Source organism: Barbus barbus, assembly GCF_936440315.1.
Source record: "Barbus barbus genome assembly, chromosome: 49".
Classification (NCBI taxonomy): domain Eukaryota; kingdom Metazoa; phylum Chordata; class Actinopteri; order Cypriniformes; family Cyprinidae; genus Barbus; species Barbus barbus.
Genome location: NC_136727.1, coordinates 16,120,449 through 16,140,896, shown reverse-complemented (window position 1 = coordinate 16,140,896; position 20,448 = coordinate 16,120,449). Strand labels below are relative to the sequence as shown.

The 20,448-nt window shown below is 37.6% G+C and overlaps 1 protein-coding gene across 2 annotated transcripts in view; it reads right to left on the bottom strand.

Moving 5' to 3' along the window:
• The window catches only part of mxi1 (max interactor 1, dimerization protein), a 29,606-nt gene extending 16,317 nt beyond the window's left edge, over positions 1–13,289 (bottom strand). The window contains exons 1-3 of one of the 2 annotated variants that reach the window (XM_079413548.1): positions 13,120–13,289; positions 3,505–3,891; positions 1,367–1,469 (exon numbers count right to left, since the gene is read on the bottom strand). In XM_079413548.1, coding sequence (XP_079269674.1) covers positions 1,367–1,469; positions 3,505–3,724 — 323 coding nt within the window. In that variant the 5' untranslated portion in view covers positions 3,725–3,891; positions 13,120–13,289. Of the gene's footprint in view, positions 1–1,366; positions 1,470–1,604; positions 2,043–3,504; positions 3,892–13,119 lie in introns of those variants that run through there. The other variant, XM_079413549.1, reaches the window with a different exon arrangement.
• Between the last annotated feature and the right edge of the window lie 7,159 nt (positions 13,290–20,448).

Sequence of the window (20,448 nt, the reverse complement as noted above, 5' to 3'; positions counted from 1 at the left end):
ACCCATAGACAGATGCCATTTTTGGTCAACTCAAAATCTGTAGCTGGACAGCATTTTTTGGGCAACACAAAACTTGGTAAATTGCCTACAGTGAAAGAAATTCTGGGCATCTCGAAACCTAGTGAACTACCTACACAGACGACATTTTAGGCATCACAAAAAAGTGACCAATGTTAAACATGAATAAACCTACCCTTACGAAAATTAACCATGGTTTTATTTTATTAAGCGTGAAGTAAACCATGGCTTGTGGCAGATTGATCACGTTTGTATAACTACAGTTTTACTGCAAATACCATGGTTAAACTATGGTTGGTGCAGCAAAACCATGCTTAATTTGTGGTTACCATTAACTATAATAACCATGTTTTTGGTTATATTTGTAGTAAACCCATGGTTAATTTTCCCACTGTCAACCCAGTTGGCAATTCTGGGCATCACAAAACCTAGTGAGCTGCCTACCTGGATGATCATTTTGTCCATCTCAAAAGCTAGTAAACTGTCTACCAACATAACATTTATTAGCATCACAGCCGTGCACCATATTCGTGATTTAATAAAGCGCTTTTTAATAGACGGATACGCCTGTTATTGCACTTTCGATTGGATTCTTTTATCAAATCGGCATTTAGCGGAAAAAGACCGGTGACAATTTTCCAAAGCATGTTTTAGAAGGAGAATAACGTGGAAAATTAATTGAATAAAACCGCCTCAGGCTGTTCACCTTGGCAGCCTGAAAACAACAGTAGCTGTAAATAAGAGCCGTGCGTTCAAGGGTCCGGGGCTAAATTAAAGTACTCTTCTCGTGAGAATCAAAAGTGCAACCCGATTAGTTTTCCCCCACTGTTTATCGGACATTAACCGCATACGCGTCAAAATAAAGAGAAGATTTCGACACAGCAGACTTTCGGTTCAAACAAACCGAAACCCAGAGGCGCTCAAAGGCGAAAACAGGACGTGAGTTTTCGCACGGTCCCTAACCTCAACGCTGCAGCAGTCCAGTTTGACAACCAGCTGATGAGAGCTCCCCTCCCCCCAAACAAATCAAGCAACAACAACAAAAATAATAATACACCTTATTTTAGACGCACAAATATCTATTTCATTAAAAATATATATCTGACATTATTTGCTGTCTATAAAAAGCATTTAAAAGTATATACTCTTTTTCTAACATATCAAAAACGAGCCATAAACTAAAAGACGATTAGAAAATGATCTATAAATTACAGCAGCAATGATTCAAGTCAGTATTATAAGCAGTGAGTGGTCGTGACAGATGTCAGCAGTGTGATCTATGCACACGTCTCTCCAGAAGTGTGTGTTTCCCCTCTCGTGGAAGTGGAGAGTCAGATCATGTGCTTACCTGTTGTGGTTGTTACTGCACTTTTTATTTCGGCATTTCCTTTGTCTCTGGTAGCTGGAGTGCTGAATAGACGGAAAGGTCGAGGCATATCCGTGTTCACTCTCTGAAAAAGACACCGCAGAAATGTGTCACATCTAACCAGACACGGGCCAGGTCCCTTTAAATACCTCAAAACACAGCCAAGTCACAGGTTGGCCTCTTTGGCAGGACAGTTAGCATGTTATAAATATCAATGTACCTCTTTCTCTCCTTTCTATATACTCGGCTGCTTCCAGTAACCTCTGGATATTCAGCACAGCAGTCATCGCTTGAATAAATATAGCTGTGTGTCGTTTATTTATCTGATATGTGATCACGATGACAGCTGCCGTGTCGCAAAAGGCATTGAATATCCTCCGACGATTCACCTGTTTTGTGTTTTTGTTTCTATTTGCTGAACCGTCGACTCGAGGTATTTCCTTACACTGTTACCAAGCTAGTTACAGGAAATCAAACACAAATAAAACATCCGACGCCTGATTATCAAAGTAGTAAAAGTGCTTTAGGAATACAAAGTGCATAAAATGAATAGAAACAGGTACAAAAGAGCCCAGCCTGCGAAGTCCCTGGTGCTTGCGCTGTTTTCTCCTCCCCGGTTTGTTTACCTGCTGTTTTAACAGCTGAGAGGATAGAGACCTCCGCGCGGGGGATTATGGGAAATGTAGTCCTCACCCAACCGGCCCTTTAACTCGAACAGGGCACGCTGATTTATTCTTATGCTATTAGTTATTAACCTTGCTTGAATGGTTAAATCTATGTTTAGTTCATTAGCGATTATATAATATTAAATACATTCATAAACAAACTCTACTTATAGTAGTATAATATTACTCTGTATACTAATATCTAGCAATTTATAATCAATTAGATTAAAACATACTAAGAAAATATAAATATTAATTTTATATTCATTAATATACAGCTTAGTGTTTATTAATAACAACCGTTGTACAGGGAGAGATGCTGTAGTGTAACTGAAACCCGGGTTTCCTAAACTATATTTTAGTCATCATTTATAATTTAATTTAAAAATGCCGTTTTTGATACTGCGCACTTCAACTCCCACAATCCCTCACTTCCAGCGCCGGCCCAGCAACATAAGACGTCACAGCACCGCAGCGCCGTGATTGGTCAGAGGCCCTAGTAAGCGTCCGCCAACGCAACACACTCTGGCCAATCAGAGCAGCGCAACGTGCGCCATGTGGATGTCATGTGAACACACCCCCCTAGGAAACAGGAAGGCGAATTGTTCAACTCTTTTGAAGTAGAAATATGCAGTCTGCATATAAAATTTCTAATTTATCCGGTGTGACTCGGGTTTGCTAATAATAATGATGAAAACGTGATCAAAATCTATTGTTTCTAAAGTGCTTCGATTTAATCTCTCTTTATAATAGACGCAATCAGCCTTAAACGCTATGACAAATACAAAACATAGGCGACAAATATATTTTTATCTAAACAAAGCACGATATAATGCTCAAACAAAAACAACTTCATGTGATCAAATGCCTTTATTTATACGATAAACGTTTAATCAGCATACATACACTCTTGTAGTAGATGCGTAATGGAGAGGTAAAGGTGCAACAATTACTGTAAGGCTGTGTATTGTGCCAGCAAATGCTGTTTTTTTATTTATTTATATACTTGCTTATGTTCCTCGAGAGAAAGAGATGGCATGTCTCTCTGCCGAACAATGAGACAGTGCATGCCAGCCTGGGACAGCCAGTCTGCGATTTGGGACATTAAGAGCGCTGCACAGGGAATTATTCACCTGCTTTTGTGTCTCTGACACATGCAATAAAATATAAATGTGTGAAATCTGGCATTATACGACTTTGTACAGTTAAAAATAGCTTTGAAACTATGTTTCTGCATTATGTGCATTACAAAAATGCTAAAATATAAAAAGGTCTTCTTTTACATTTTGGACACTTGATCCTTTGAAAGCATTGTGGCCGTGCGTCGCATATGTTCCTCGTCTACTTGGCTGATTGTTCGTTGAACTCGATCCTTTGTTGTCTGAGTCTATTGACAATGAAACAGTTTGTCTGCATTACTCAAATCACTCATAAGTGCACGATAATTTCACTTACTTCCATCCTTCCTCTCGGCGCTCTCAATATAACGCGCAGCCTCCAATAAAACCTGTACATTTTTCAGGAAAGTGTTTATCATGGAAGAGTCTCTGGAGTTGAAGACGTCATTGAAAGGACAAGTAGACATCTCAAAATCTTGCTGATCCAAAGATGTTTCGGACTCCAGAAACAAGTCTTCGGCCTTCACCTCTCCTCGTTGCCTTTCAGTCCTCACCATTTTGTTCCCGTGCAGTGAATATGGTCGGAATTGGAAGTGTGTGAGTTATCGTGCTGTGCTGCGCTCTCTGGATCTACTGAATAAATGAGGGGAATGTAATGCATGAGGAGACCAAACACTCCGGGATTGCCGGGTCCTAGCGCCCGCCTGGCGCTCCTCTGTCACGTCTACAACACAAAAGAGATTTTGAAGAAAATATCTTCTTTTGTGTTCAACAGAAAGAACCCCATATAGGTTTGGAACAACATGAAGCTGAATGACAGGATTTTCATTTTTGTGTGAGCAATCCCTTTATTGGTAACAACCTTGCTAAAACAAAAATCATAAAAAAAATAAAAATAGTATTATATTAAAATTTGTGCCATCATTTTCATGCAATTTATCAAAATCAAATAAATGTTAACTGAAATAAAAAAATATATATATTTTATTTAATCTAGTTAACAAGGCAACATTTTACATTTTCATTTAGTTTCAGTTGGATTACTAAAAAAAATAAAATAAAATAAACTATTTAATTTTAAAAAAATACTATATAGACATTTAAAAAAAACTAATAAAATTGACAAAAGCGCACAAACAAATATTAGTTAAAATTAAAGTGATAGATAAATAAATAAAAATCAAATCTAATACAGTATATTAACAGATCAAATACTAAATGAACACTATCTAGCTGTCAAAGTACCACAGGCTTCAGGAAACTAGTTTTACATTTGGATTTATTATTATTCCTTATATCTTGAAATGATTCTTTGAATAGACGTGATGTAATACGTCGTCTGTTGCAGTGTTTGATGCTCAAATTCTAGTGTGACCGCAGCTTTATATTTTAATACCCTCGTATAAGTATTCATTCACACTGCCTGGTCTCTCTTTTATAGGTTATGAGTGATTCTGGCTAAACGAAACCTTGAAAGGCCCAAATCCTGACACACGCTCACAGCTCCAGTCGTGGCTGACAGCAGTGCTGAAACATCATTATCAAGAGTGAAATACATTTCAAAGACTCCATTCGGTGCACAGAGAGAGTGGAGAGGCTGGAATTCACTGTCTGTTCCCTGCGGTCTTTGACTTTTTTAGCATGGCAGCTTTTTACCAGCGCCAGCACAAGGGGATGCAGTGCTCAGCTCTCCCCAGCACTTCAAAGCCAGTGCACAGGGCTTCAGCCGTTTGATGTGAAGTTCACAGGAAACTTGAAAGTGGAGAGCTACGTCTAAAAAGAGAGAAATTGGTAACGTGGCCTTCAACCTCGATGCGTGCTAGTCACACACCTGACAATGATGCAAGGCATTATGGGAGACGAGCGGAGCTGAAAGGCTTGTATAGTTGAGCTAGTACATCAGTGAGGTTATTGCATCCTTGATGTTGTCAGTAGAAGCAGCGAGTAGTGCCTTAGTCTGTGTGAAAATGTGGGACGGTGTAATTTTACTATCACTGAGATACTATTACAGTTTTTCTTAACTTTTTAAATAGGTTTTTCATTTTAATTTCATGTGAAGTTTTATTAGTTTAGTTGTGTTTTTGCCATTTATTTATTAGAATTTTTTTTTTTTTAAATATGACTAGTTTTTCATTTTATTTCAGTTTTGACTTTTCATTATTTTAATACATTTAGCTAAATGAAATTAAGAAAGTCTGCCTTGCAAATAAATTATAAAATGTAAAAAAATTATTTCAAGTAACGATTTTTTTTTATTATTATTATTATTGTTAACTATCTAAATAAATTAATAACTATTACATTTTTATGGTTATTTTTTTATTATTATTTTAGTTAACTATCATAGTCCAAAGATGTCACAGACCTCTAAATATGATAATCCAAAAGACACGCCCCCTAAAATTCAAAAGCATATATAATGTATTAAAAATAATATAATATATGATTAATTTCAGGATTTCTGGAATTTAGAAGGCAGAATGAAACCTGTATCTTTCTGATCTTATAATAATAAACAAATAAATAACTAAGAATAATGTAATAGGAATCAACAATACTCAAACATTAATAATGAATAAATAAGAGTATTTAACATAAAAAAAACTGGTCTGGGTTATTAAGATTTTTTATTACTATTATTATTATTTAACAACAACAACTCAACAAAGCTGTATTTATTTGATCAAATTTCAAATTAAAAGAGTAATACTGTGAAATATTATTACAATTTAAAATAACAGTTTTCTATGTGAATGTATTGCAAAATGTAATTTATTCATTTTTCAAGTCTTCAGTGGCACATGATTCTTCATAAGTCGTTCTAATATGCTGTGCTTAATAGGAAACCATGATAAATTTCAAGATTCCTTGATAAATATTTATTTTAACCTAATTTATGTAAATGTCTTTACTGTCATTTTATCAATTTAGTGCATTCTTGCTGAATAAAAATATACATTTCTTTACGAAAAAAACACAAAAAACTTATGAACAGTAGTGTATTATTCAATTTTCCAAACCTGTTGTTCTCTGTAGGGTCGCAGAGATGCTGTGTTATGTAATATTTACATTTCTTTCAAAGCAGACTGGATCTGAGATCTCCCTGCATGAGGACATTCGGTGTATTTGGACAAGACCAAAGAGGTTGCGACCTTTCCTCAAGTGCCACTCAACCCTCTCGCAGCTTTGTTTTAAATGTGTATGATGCTATTAATGGCATTTTACAACCCCCAGCTCTTCTATAGCTCTCTACAATCAGTCACGTTCAAAGAGCCCTTTGAGACCTTAATTAAAGAGGCGCCATTGAGTGGACCGGTGCTGTACTTAAAGCCAACATGACCAGCCGGCACTGCAGGCTATCTGGGGTCAGACTACCTCGTTAGAGCCGTCATTCTCGCGAGTGAGTCCGGGAGCCATGACAACAGGCACCAGTCAATCCTCCGCTCCCGGCCTCCAGACCGCGTCCACCTGCTTAAATATTTAACACGACTCCCACAACCGAATGAAAAATGCATCCTCTCACTGGTCTGCTTTTGAAAACAATAAGCCGTGACTGTTAGTGGAAGTCATCTCTGAAGCTCTGGGGCCCTACAATGGTGTTTAACATTCTCCAACAACGTTTGAAATTCTTCAGCAAGAAATCCAGGAGCTCTCGTTCTCCAAGCCATCGGGTCCTGGAGGAAATAAGATATGTAATTGTGATAATAGAGTGCGGATGAAGAATTAGCTAATATTGTCAAAATGGAACTGCTATAATGGCAGTCTTCTCCCACGTGCGTTCATACTGACAGTGTTTCTCCACCTACATGCTCGCTCTGTGACATTCAAAATAAATGCCAGCAATCTGTGGCACTCTAGGGAAAGCTTCACTTTAGGGGGTGAGCGTTTGATAATTACGCTGCTTCCATCAAAAACACTGGTGTGAGACAAAAAGAGTTTCCAAATGCGTCAATACAACTGTACATTTCAGTAGTGACGTTTTAAATGTCTTGTTTCTTTACATTATTGAGCGTTATGGGTTACTTAGGGTTAGCATTAGCAAGTAAGCTAGTGTTAAAGTATTCAACTCTATGGCTGTATAAATGCTATGAATCCTCCAGCTAATTCATCTTTAAAATAATAGCTTGGAACATTATTTTTAATTATAATCAAATTAGCTTTAGAAATAATTTCAACTCAAGTTTTAAAATCGTGTCTTGTTCGATCTCGTATTACATCCCTACTCGAATCCTGGCACCTTCCTCTCTCTTTCCCACTTCGCTTCCTGTCTCCTCTATACTTTCCTATCATAATAAAGGCAACATGCTAAAATGTGCTAGCGGCATGGTAAAAAAAACACTTAGAACACCTTAGCAATATTAAATGTACAGACTTCATTTAAACTCAGTTTTTTAGATAAAGTAAGTCTAAATAGGCTGTTTCTGTTAATTTAATAAATATATATATATATATTTATGTTGTTAGAATGTTTGCCATTTCAAATATAACCATCATTGACAATGTCATTGTAATATCTGCATATCTTCATGTCTGCGTACTGAACTAAGGGTGGTCATTTTCCATGCATCATTTGCATACACCGTTAAAATAGCAGTATTTTTAAGTGATATGCCATTTACACTAAGTGCAGATAGCTATAGATTATATTTACACTATGTTAAAATAGCAGGACTATTTATACTACTTGTTGCAAATAGTGGCAAATGTCTGCACCTCAGTATTGTAGTACATTATAAAACAGTATACAGTAATAACTTAATGAGAGTAAATTTTCATTTGAATTCAAATTATTAAATGGATGCCACCTTATTGGGACAATAAAGCCCTCCCTACACCTACCCTATACTTTATTTTCAACTTTTTGATTATTTCCTTCATTGTTATTGAAAATAAATGCTTTTCTGATGTGATATGAAATTTGAAAAGGGAGAAAAAAGTTCGCGAAAAGGCAGATTCCAGCCCGGGTCGATCGTGTCAAAATGAGTACGACACACATTGTACCATCTGCACCACTGGAGCTGGTGATTGACAACCATCTTTTGTAATGTTGACTAGCCCAATCACACGTTTGTGGGCGGAGTTAGTGCAAATAGCCTCTGCCAACAAGGCGGGCTATTTACACTTAGTGTAAATAGACACTCCATATATTTAAAAAACTATGGTTTAATATAGTTAAACCCCAAATTAACCATAGTTTAACCATGGTATTTGTAGTAAAACTGGTTATATAAATGGTAATAAATTAATAAAAACGTGCCATTACACTTTTACTACAATAAAACTATGGTTCATTTCAGGGTTACCTCGATTCTTGTGAATTTCATCCACCGAACCTAATCACCATCCTGTTCCCTTGCTATTGCCTTTTCATTTTGGAAATCTATTTTAATCTTCAACTTCTTTAGCAAAGAAGCTCGAGATCCAATTTACCATTTTTCGACGGGCTGTAAGTCATAAGTGAACTGCAAATATGTCTTAAATAATAACTGGTCGAATGCAACAGGATATGTGGTTGCTTCTGAAACTTGTATACTCAGCACCCAGAGTGACGCAGTGCAGCTCAAAACCGTGTATGTTCTTACGTTTGGTGCTACATTTCACCTCTTAAGTGTGAATTAGTGATGCTGACCCTCCCTGTGTTTCTCGTTCGGGTTTTGTATGCGCATGTTGGTGTGTGTTTACACTGTAAAGCTGACCCCTGAGCATAAAAACACCACTACAAATATTCTCTTAAACTGCTCTGTTGTTCTATAATGATGGTGATCAGCGTAAACTGCAAATGACTCCCTAGAGGCATTTACTTAGCAGACTAGCACAAGCTAGCGCTGTTTAACTGGCCTTCTTTGTCTAAAGTGTAATCAGCTGTGTGTGGCCTTTATTCATTGAGTGCTGATGGATTTTTGTCTAATCATGTTCAAAATCCTCATCCACCACTATAAACAGAGAGGCAACTATTTACAGAATTAGCTGCTATCTTATGAATAACACCTTGGTCATAGGTTATTCATGTTATGCAGTAGCATTTGAACGCTGTAGCTTTTGAATGTGTTTTTGATAATATATGAATTTCTGAATTTTATTGAACAGGATCATTTAAAGGGAGACATACCAGCTAATACTACAAAATGTCAAAATGTACAGTGCTACTCACTGACGTTTGGGTTGATGTCACTTCCTGGAGGATGAGGTCATTAAGGAACTGCCATTGTTAGTTAAGAGTATTACAAAAGACACCAAGCCACAGGAAAAAAATCTGTGAAAATATTAACAATTTAAACAATACCCCCCCCCCCCCCCCCCCCCCCACACACACACACACACACAAAAAAAAGCTAACAGCAAACTCTAATGTCATACTTGTATTTTTACGCTTGTTTTATGTTTAAAGTATTACATTGTTAGCTTAGCAACATGCAAACTTGATATTTTCATAAGCCCAGAAATACACTGCATATGTATGCTATGTGTCATAAAATGTCATAAATGTCAAAACATTTTGATTAGCAAAAATAAGAAAATCTAGTTTTTAATAAATCGGCAGTTTTAATATTCGACGTTTATTGTGCACCAGCAGATATAAAAAAAAAGGCAACATCAATTCAAACTAATCTAGTGAAATTATTTAAAAATCACCCTGATTTAAATGAATTGTGATATTAGTATTAAATAAACCAGCTAATATGATTTCCATCCTTTAAAAAGTAGATTATTTAAAAAACAATGCTGTATATTTTCACGTCTTATCAAGAAATATCAATCTATTTTGATTAGCGAAAGGAAAAATGAAGAAATACCTGAAATAGTTCTAAATAAATTGCCAGTTTTTTACGATAGAACTCAGTGGAGAACCTAAGGGTATTAAATACATTTATTTTTAAATTGATATTGTTATTAAAGAAAACAATCAAATATAATTTTTATCTTTTCTTTAAATATCGATTCATAATTTATCCTGTATATTAACACATACATAGACTTCATAACCTGACTAATATTTTTGTACCCTCAGGTGCTGTAGCCAGTATGTCTGGGTCAAATGTCACTCAGGGGGTCTTTTGTTTGTCCAGATGCATTCAAGACACAGAGAAGGACTTCCTGGATGTTGTTATCATGGCTGAACTATTCTCACCCTTTCGTTCAGAAACAGTATCATAACGTCATGTACCGGACCCCTCCCTGCATCTAAGCAATCAACATACAAGTCTCTCTCACCCTCTCCCACACGCCAAACCCTCACACTCTCTCGGCAGCACGTAATTGCCCTTTGGCTTTTGTAGCTCATTGTCTTCCTGTGTTCCCAAGGAGGGACAGCTGGTGACAATGGACTAGGAACAGAGAGATAAAGAGAGGGGGTTGGTGTTAAAGAGGGGTCCAGACTCTCCTCCACTCAGCACGATCTGTCTCACTCTGTTGCGGCTTGCCGTCTTAACCAGATAACTAGTTATTATTTGCGTGACACTCAGCCACAGACACCTGTCTCTGATGAGACATCTGTCTCTCTGTCATCTGGTCTCTTACTAAGAGTAAACGAGTTTCTGCCTTCGGCTCTTTGAAGCGGCGAGACGCTGCCGTAGCTGTTAGCATGAGGCCTCCTCAGAAAATTACAAGGAAGGAAAGGAGATGATTAAAGAGAGAGCGACAGGTCGAAGGACCTAATGACCGCCTGAAGCCAGGATGTTGTGGAAGTTGTGAATGTTGAATGCATCCATCACCCCCTTTAACAGTAGGACAAACACATGTATATAGGGACTTTTAATCAGCGATCGAGGCTAGGAATGGCGACGGAATTGTTTTTAATGGTATAGCTGGTGAGTCAGTCAAAACATTAGATTTTATCACCGAAACACAGTGGCGGTAGTCACACAAACCTAATAGGCTGCCTAAGAAGACAGCAATTTAGGGCATCATAGGTGTGCTCCCTACTTGAAATTTGTTCGAAAAGATCAATAGAGTTTGATATTAACGTGTAATATCTTTACGCTTAAGATAAAGTATTGTGTTGTTAGCTTAGCAACATGCTAACTACAACTCTTACTCAACTCTTTTAAAAGCCTAAAAATACATAGCAATTAGTTTGCTGTGTTTTGACTTTAAGAAGGTATCATGTGATTATCTTATCTAAATTCCAAATGCAAACTCATCTTTTTAACAAGCCCAAAATAGCATTTGTGTGCTGTGTTTAGGACTTAAAATATCACATTGTTAGCTTAGCAACATGCTAACTACAAACTCTTACGCGACACTTTAATAAGCCTAACAAAAACATTTGTTTGCTATGTGCTTTTGTTTATTAAAGTATCTTGAGATTAGCATTAGCAAAATGCTAACTATTAATTTTTTTACGCTTAAAGTATGTCTGAATCCAATGCTACCTTCACTTCCAGTCTCCTAAAATGGCTAGATTTGATCGATATTTGAAGGCAGAACAAATTTATCCTTTTCTGATATCCCACAATCCTGTGCGTTCAATTCCGTGACGGCTGAACTAGAAAAAAAATTGAATACAGATGGTATTAAATAAAGATTTTTGTGCGAATGTAGGTTTTGACCAACTTTTTCCATTTCAAGTGTCATTTCTAGTAAAATTAGTTTATAGTAAATTAGAAATCAGTATTTTAGTAATTAAATTCACTTATTTATCATCAAAGCTTTCTCTATTTTGTTGGAGATCATTAAACAATTATGTTGCCTCATAAGTCTGTCCGAAATCAGTTTTGTGAGGTACCTGTCTGTAAAGTCATTGCCTGATAAGGCAACGAAGTATCAAGTCAGCTGCCTAAGATTTCAGACGCAGCCAAAGTATTACACTGTTAGCTTAGCAACAAGCTAACTACAAACTCTTATGCGGCCTGTAACCAGTGCTGGGTAGTAACTGATTACAGGTAATCTGGATAACGTAATCAGAATCCAGAAATTTAGTACTTGTAATTAGAATATATTACATTTTAAAATGCTTATAATCAGATTATAGTTACATATCATTCACACAGTGGCATGAAATTATTCATAATTTATCGATTCTGGAAGTCTGGACATAAATATTTCAAACCAGGAAGACTTTATTCTTGTCGTTGTTTTCATGTTTATTAATTTCTAATGCTGTGATTTCCAATTCCCGTTTTTGCCACCCATTAAATATAATATTTGTTGAAATATCACAGAAGTTGTTAATATTTCAACAGTTTAACAACACGTTAGCATGTTTACAGTTCTCTGATGTCGATTAATAATCACACTAACATGCAAGTAAACAAATGCAATATTTATTTTTTAGCGTTTAAGTGTATAAATTGCTTTTATTTTACAATTTATGATCGAATTATTAAGTTTTTATCAACTCACTAGTCACTCTCTGTCAAATCACTAATGTAATGTTTAATGTATTTTATGATGTTGATATTAAAAATGGATTGTATGGTTACACTATTTTAAGGTGTCCTTGTTACAGTGTAATTATACATTTAAGTACTGAGTAATACAAATTAACTACATGTAATTACTATATGGTTAGGGTTAGCTTTAGGATTAGGGTTACTTGCATGCAATTACGCATAATTAATTGTTCTAATAGTAAGTACATGCAAAGTGTGTAACAAGGACACCTTAAAATAGTGTAACCGAATATATTTTCTTTCTCTTTGCTTTTTTATATCAATATGGTACGTTTATAAAACAAGTCTGATTTAAAAAAAAATAATTAAAAAAATCTAAAAAATTGTCAGATTACTTTTCCTAAAATGAGTAACCTAGATTACGTTACTACCAACAATTTTCATCATGTTATCTGTAATCAGTAATGACCAACAATTCGAAAGTAATGTACCCAGCTCTGCCTGTAACATTAAAATGTCACGTTGTTGGGTTGCAATATGCATATTATGGCAAACGGAAGTGCTGCCTACGCTAAATCAGTTACTGAGTGATTTAGGGAGCAGATAACAAGAAAGCTCACTTGGTTTGTCGGTTGAAAAAGTAGATGTTGTTGTTCCTGTCAGCTCACTGCTGTCTCTCTTGCTACCAGTGGTTTTCTGTTCCCATCATTTCACTGACTGGTTTTCTGTTTATTTCTTTGTTAAGTGCTGCTTTTCAACACCCTCGCGGTCTGATGTCACTCTGTGTGTCGCAACTGGTCGCTGGTTTTATTAGGTTTGGGTGTTTAAATGTGATCTTCAGGTCTGACTCAGCTCCTCGACCATGTGAAAGAGTTTAGAGGTGAATCATTTAGCTCGTGTGTTTTTAACAACTGGTAGTTTTGCAGAAGTGAACTGCAAGAAAATGCATACTCATGCACACTGCTATCAGAATCTGGGCCATTGCTTTTATTGTGTTAGTGGTGTTGGGGTTTTTTCAGTAATACACTTTGGTGCATGACACGTCCAACACAGTTTGTGTTACGAACATAATTTGTCAAATTATTGTGCAGCTTAAATGAGCATATGTGTTTATTTTATTACTTTTCCAAGTGTATGATTAAGTTTTGCTTAAATATCATTGAGACTTGCAGTTGGGCTTTTTTGAATTAGGCCAGCAAGCAACCACCTAGCAACCATCCATAATAGCATGGCAACCACCTAGCAATGGCTTAGCAACCCCTAATGCCTTATCAACACCCTAGCAACTTCATGGCAACATGCTAAAACCAAACACAACACTATAGCAACTGCAAAAAAACATTTAGAACACCTTAGCAACCACTCAAAACACCCGAACAACTGCATAGCAACATGAAAAAAACATCCAGAAGACCTTAGCAACTGCTCAACACACCATAGCAAGTGCATGGCAACATCTTAAAACAATCCAGAACACCCTAGCAACCACATAACATGCAAAAACCATCAGAACACCCTAGTAACCATAGAGAAATATGCAAAAACCACACAGTGGCAACCACTCAAAACACCCTAGCAACTGCATAGCAACATGCAGAAACCACCTAATACATCCTAGAAACTGTATAGTAGCATGATAAAACCACCCACAACACCCTGCCAAACACATATCAATGTTCAAAAACCAGCCAGAACACCTTAGAAACCACTCAAAACACCCTAGCAACTGCATAGCAACATGCAGAAACCACCTAATGCATCCTAGAAACTGTATAGCAGCATGATAAAACCACCCACAACACCCTGCCAAACACATATCAATGTTCAAAAACCAGCCAGAACACCTTAGAAACCACTCAAAACAACCTAGCAACCATACAACAACACCTTGTAGTTTTGCATCAACTCACATTTTATTTGAAAAAATTTTGGTCTTTTAATTCTGGAACAAGAAAATCAAGACTTCTGGCTTGAAATGGAACCAAAGCCAAGAACATAAGAGTTTATAAATCTTAAGTACCACCCAAAGGGTTACATCATTCAAAAGATAAGCTGACAAATGCTGGCCATTGAAAGACAAACACCAATGTTCCCAGGTCTTAAATTTGCTCGGACAGATGAAGTAAAGCCCATCTCGTTTAGTATAATTGCTGTTGATTGGATTCAAGTCTGAATGAAATGGCCATTATTCTCATTCACATGGATCAGAGGCCAGCATCACCCCAGAGCAACAACAACCTCCTCATTTGGTGCCCTGACCCCGCCTACAGCTCATCTCTCTGACGTTTTAAACACCCTAATTTAATGCCCCCTCTCACAAGGACATGTTTGTCCCCCAACCCCTAGTTGACACCCAGAAGCCTTCGCTCTTTCCATCACGCACATAGTAGCCATCGGGACAGTACTCTTTGAGTTTTCATTGGTGGTTTGATATCAACTTTGACGAAACTGCATGCTTCACTCTGCTTACATGGCAGTCAAATTCTCGCACAGTCATTTACATGGACGTGACTTCAGACAGACACACAAGCGCATATTCCTTCACCCGTCTGGTTAATGCCGCCAGCCCTGGAGTTTAATCCCAAAATCAATCTCCTCTCCAGGGTTTCCGCTTGCTTCACCGTGGCCTTGACAGACAATAAGATCCAGAAGCGAGAGAGAGCAAGAGAGATCATCCGTCTGTAAAGTAGGTCTTCCATTTAAACCAGCTCACCCTTATTCTTCCCATTCATGGCGCTGGGGATGGCTGTTTAGACCAGACAATGGCTGGTGGTTTGCTGGGATCTGAAAGGCCCGTGCAGACCCAGGCAGAGGTCTGTCGTCTGTACCAGACTGAAGGCAGATACTGGGGCACCACTTGCTGAGGAACATCTGGACGTCATGCGCATCTATTCACCCACTTAACAGCAGAATAGAGACTTCACGAGTATTGTATAGGAAGAGGACATGAACTCAGAAGCTTAAAGATTTACATGTTTGTGTTGGAAGGTTAATGCAAATGTAAAATGGTGCCATGTAAACTTCGGATTATCTGGTTATATTAGGTTCTTCGGGGACACAGCCTTTCAAGGTTTAGGTTTAATATTAATAACCAACCGAGAAAAAAAAAAGTCACATATTTCAATTATCAATTAATAATTATTTCTCCTATTCATCTTACTTCAAGACCCAGATTTTGCATTGGACATCAAGTAGCAACCCAACACAGTATTCAAATTGTTCCCTCATACAAATTTAGTTAGAGAAATCTGGTCATAAAATTAGTTAATATTATACTGAATGTAATGTAACGGATTAATGAAGCCAAATAAATTTGAGCCTTGAGTTTGATTAGATGGTCAACCTTTGACATAAACAGCAAAAGAACATTTATCCACCATTTTAAGAGTAAAAAGCATGATAATATGATTATTTGCATAAGGATTGTTTTTCCTGCTGTCCTAGACCCCTTTTGGGGGTTGTGACCTGCCAGTTCTGTCATTGACAGCAATGAGATTAAAATGAGAGCAGATGGAGATTTGGTCCCCTACTTCTCCAGATTTTCTCTCAGTGATCTTGCATATTTAATCTTTAGAGTTTCAAACAAGGTCTCCAACACTTCTACCAAATGTTCCTACCAAGATGCCAAATGTCTACAACCAAATGTCAGATACATCTACAACTCTGCACTTGTATTGTATGTCAATAATTTATTTCAGTTATGTTCTCATTTGTGTCTTTTTATTTCTCCCAAGGATCACAAGGAAACATCTGAGACAAATTCTCCTTAGCTATGAAAGAGCAACTTAGGACAGGGAAAGCTCATCTTCATATCACATCACAAAGGCTTCAAAAACTCTATAAACACAATAACCATAATCTGGGTGACCACTGGGTTCCACTCCTGCTGTCTCTGTCCTGCAGATCCAGTCATATTGTCCCAAGAGGATGGAGGCGGTGGAAAAAGACAGACAAAAAGTAGGAAAAAAAAGGGGATAAAAGTTGATATTTCATACAGAAAGGATCATCACAGCTGCGGGTTGAGGATAGTTTCTGTTGAAGAGTGATTAGTTCCTTTAGGTCTTTATTGAGCTGATGTTTTACTGCTCAGTAAGTCATTTTTCTTCATTGCAGTTGGATTTAGGACCCCTGCCCCCTTCTTAAAAGCTGGTTTTGTGTGTATGCAGGGGGTGGTGGAGCCTCGTCCCATGCCCCAGACAATGGGTGCAGATGGCCTTCAGGGTGGGGTGAATGTGGGGTGGGTAAAGACAGACATCTGCAAGAAACAGAGGGAGAGAGTGTGGCGTTTCATTCTGGAAATCTAACTGTATATTTTGGGTAGGAGGAATTGGCCAAAAGTAGTAAAGAAGAGACAAATCAGCAAATATTAACCAGGAGAGTGACTCAGACATGAGTTGAGGGCCTAAAGTCATTTGCATAATAAAACCAGTATTGTTTTCAGTTGTTTACTAACCCTCATGTTGGTCCAAAACTATTTGGTTTCGTACACATGAAAGTAGATATTTTGCAGAGTGTCCAAGCTGCAACAATTTATTTATCCTCTCTAGCTACAAAAAGGACAAAAACAGTATAAAAGGTGTCTATATTACTTGTTTGCTGTGTCACGTTAATCTCTTTTGAGTGAAGTGTGGTTAACTCAATGTTCCTTTTTCAGCTAAACACGTTTCTGTCCTTGTTTCATTATCTCTCACAGTTTAAATTGTTTTTGTTAAATCAGACACCATGTGTTCCTGAGGAAGTGGCAACTCTCAGCCCCTGGTGCAAGTGGGTCAGTGTGGTTTGGGGTGTGAGGCTGATATCCACTGTTAAGAAAACCCATCTCATGATGAAGTCTTACACCTTATCTACCCTGCAAGAAAACAGCATGATAAATCTAGAACTTGACCGTCATAATCACCCAAGCTAAGCCGAGCACTTGCTGACAGATTTGTTTATAATGGGAGCTTTCCAGTTTAGTCATGTCATGCCACCCGCTTGGACTATTCATCTGTCACTATAGAAGCTAATCAAATTAAGATGGATGCCAGTGTGGGTGTGACACTGTCCTCATCTTTGAAAACTGTGAACAAAACTGCAATAGGTACATGAAAATATGAGTCAGAGTTAAATAACTTGTGCACTTCCAATAAAGATAAACATGTTTGTGTGGTGAATTTATTACTGGACAATCCAGTTTAAGCTTTTAGCTGTGTTTTGGAATGTGGTAGCAAGTTTACACTGAGGCAGGTTTCTTGGTCATTAGCTGATCCAAGCTGGTCTTTAGTTGGTCAATCCAGACACTATGTTCCAAAAAACAGCTTGACTCCTTGGTGTAAGTTGGTTTGTTAATGGTCAAAGATGGTCTACCATCATATCACCAACTTGGACAAGCTGATAACCCACTTGGACCAGCAAAAAACCAACTACCAGCTGGACATATCAAATAGTATAACAGGTTTACAGAACATAGTGTTTGGTTGACCAACTAAAGACCATCTTTGACCTGCAAGAAACCAGCCACCATGTTACAAAAGACAGCTAGCATCAAGCTCAAGATGGATTTCCAGCATGGTTACTGGCTGCCATGACCATGTAACTATCAAAATTACATTTCCAATTAAACAGTTTTGGTATTGTTTGGGCCACCTCTTGATGTCCAGAAGTAAATAATTTGAGAACCACTGATCTAGTGACAAATACCCAGATACAGTTCCTAAGAATGCATAGACCTCAGAACATGTTACACAGCAGAGTCGTGTTACTAATCAATGGTTGTTTTTCTCCCTTCGAGAAACACAATGGCATCAGTGTGACCTACTGCTCGATATAGTTGCCCTGAGACTGATGCATTACACGTGCACAATGGGCTTATCTCACAAGGAGGCCAGGGTGTGTGCGTTATGACACAGGGTCGTCCTGGATTAGACGGCCGATCGGTCCTCGTTGTGCACACTAAGATATCCTGAGAGTTCACAGGACAGGGCGGCTCTCAAAGTATTGCGTTACAGGAAAGAGAGAGCCAACAGGTACAAATATGATCTCGTGCTTTTCCCTTCCCTCTCTTTCTCTTCGCTCCCCTCCCTCCATTCTTGGCAGCCAGCCGTCACACGGGAGACACATTGCATGACTCCCTCCTTTTTATTTCCCCCCACTGCAGTCTCTCTGAACCATCAGGCTGGTAAAGGGAGGAAGAGATGCAGTCGGATATTGGTGGTGTTGTTTCGGCGCCTTTTTAATATCAGATTTAGGAAGGAGGCAGAGAGGGACTGGTGAAGACAGAGCCAGATCCCAGTGCCTCCTAGAGTCTTGCTGCAAAGTCATTCCATCTAAACACAATCTCACAGCGGCCTGTCCTCATTTAGAGGGCTGATGGGAGCGTGTTTATCATCGCATTGCTGACATGGCTTTGGATCTGTTTGGCTCCAATTCAAGAAGCTTCTGTTCTTTCTGAAACAGGCTCGGATTGAGGCCAGTTACAGTCTGACTGGTGCTAATTTTAGTCCTGGCTTAAATGGACTTGCACGCTTTACTTCTAATTATAAAAGAAGGGTGTTGTAAAATAGCCATTATAAAGTGGACAGTTCTGGACAGTTATACTAGTCAATGTCCATCATGCTAAAACCTACCGAAGGCCTTTATCCGTGATAAAAATACAGTTTTGCAGTTCATGTCTGTTGGCATTGAAATCATGGAACTGCAAATGTACTTCAAAATTATAGTAAAATGATTTAGATATGCAAAAATATCTGTTTGCAGTGGCATAGACACACTTTTGCTCAATAGCAGGGGGACCATATACTGTGGATATATTGTGCCTTTGGATGTAAGGATCAGAATGCAAATCCTTTTTTATAGAATACTGTCGTCAAAGACACCATTTGAAACTAAACGCAGATGTTTACTTTTAAAGCATAAATTTGATTTAAACAATATGTTTACATAATACATATTGACATATGCAGACATATTGTATTAGTCCTACTGTTACAACATGAAATACTATTTAAACCTACTATTTATATATATACGATTTAAACATTTGACATAAAATTGACCTATTTTATCTCACAATTCTGACTTTATTCTCGCAAATGCAGGTTTATATCTCCTAGTTCAGACTTTATAACTCGATTTAACTCAACAGTTGTGAGTTTGTCAATTCTGAGGGAAAAAAAGCCAGAAGTGTGGGATTTAAAATCATGACTCTGAGGAAAAGAAAGACTGACGAGTTGATTTTCTTATTAGAATTGTAAGATATAATCATATAAGTCAGAATTTTGGAAATATAAACTCAGAATTACCTTTTTTATTCTTTTATTCCATGGACTCCATAGTCTAAAACTGTCATTTCCTGCAAAAACCAAAACTGGTCTATAGAAACCAGACTCGCACTTATGACTGCACATACGCATTGGCTGGTCTAGCCTGAAAAATAATTATTGAGCATAAAAAACAACATTCATGGAGCATTTCATTTCAGATTTTGTTGCTGATTTGAAATATGTAATTCAATTGTGAGTTCAGTTTTTGAGATATCAGGATTCCCTCATTCACTTAGATAGGACTTGGTCTTGGATGCCCGAAATAGCGGCGTTGCAGAAATGGCTGCCGAGTAAACAGACTTTTCCTTCTTTGCCTCCCTCCTCCGACAGCACCTGCTACTGATTAGCATTAGCATGTAGCAAACAAGAGTTTTGCTGGATCCTGTTCTACTTCCTCGTCATAGCCAAGTTGCTTCACCATACATTTAGTCTTAAATATATGATATGTTAAGATACTTTAAATTACATAACACTTTCTTTTATAGAAGCTAAAAAGTTTTCAGTGAGCAAGTGAGCAATTTAGCCACTAGCTTAACACTTAGCTCAGTTAGCTTAAATAAGACATCATGAGGAAGGGGGACCAGCATCTTGCATAACACCAAGCTACGATGTAAACTGAAGCCTATTAGCTATTTCGAAGAAAGGACA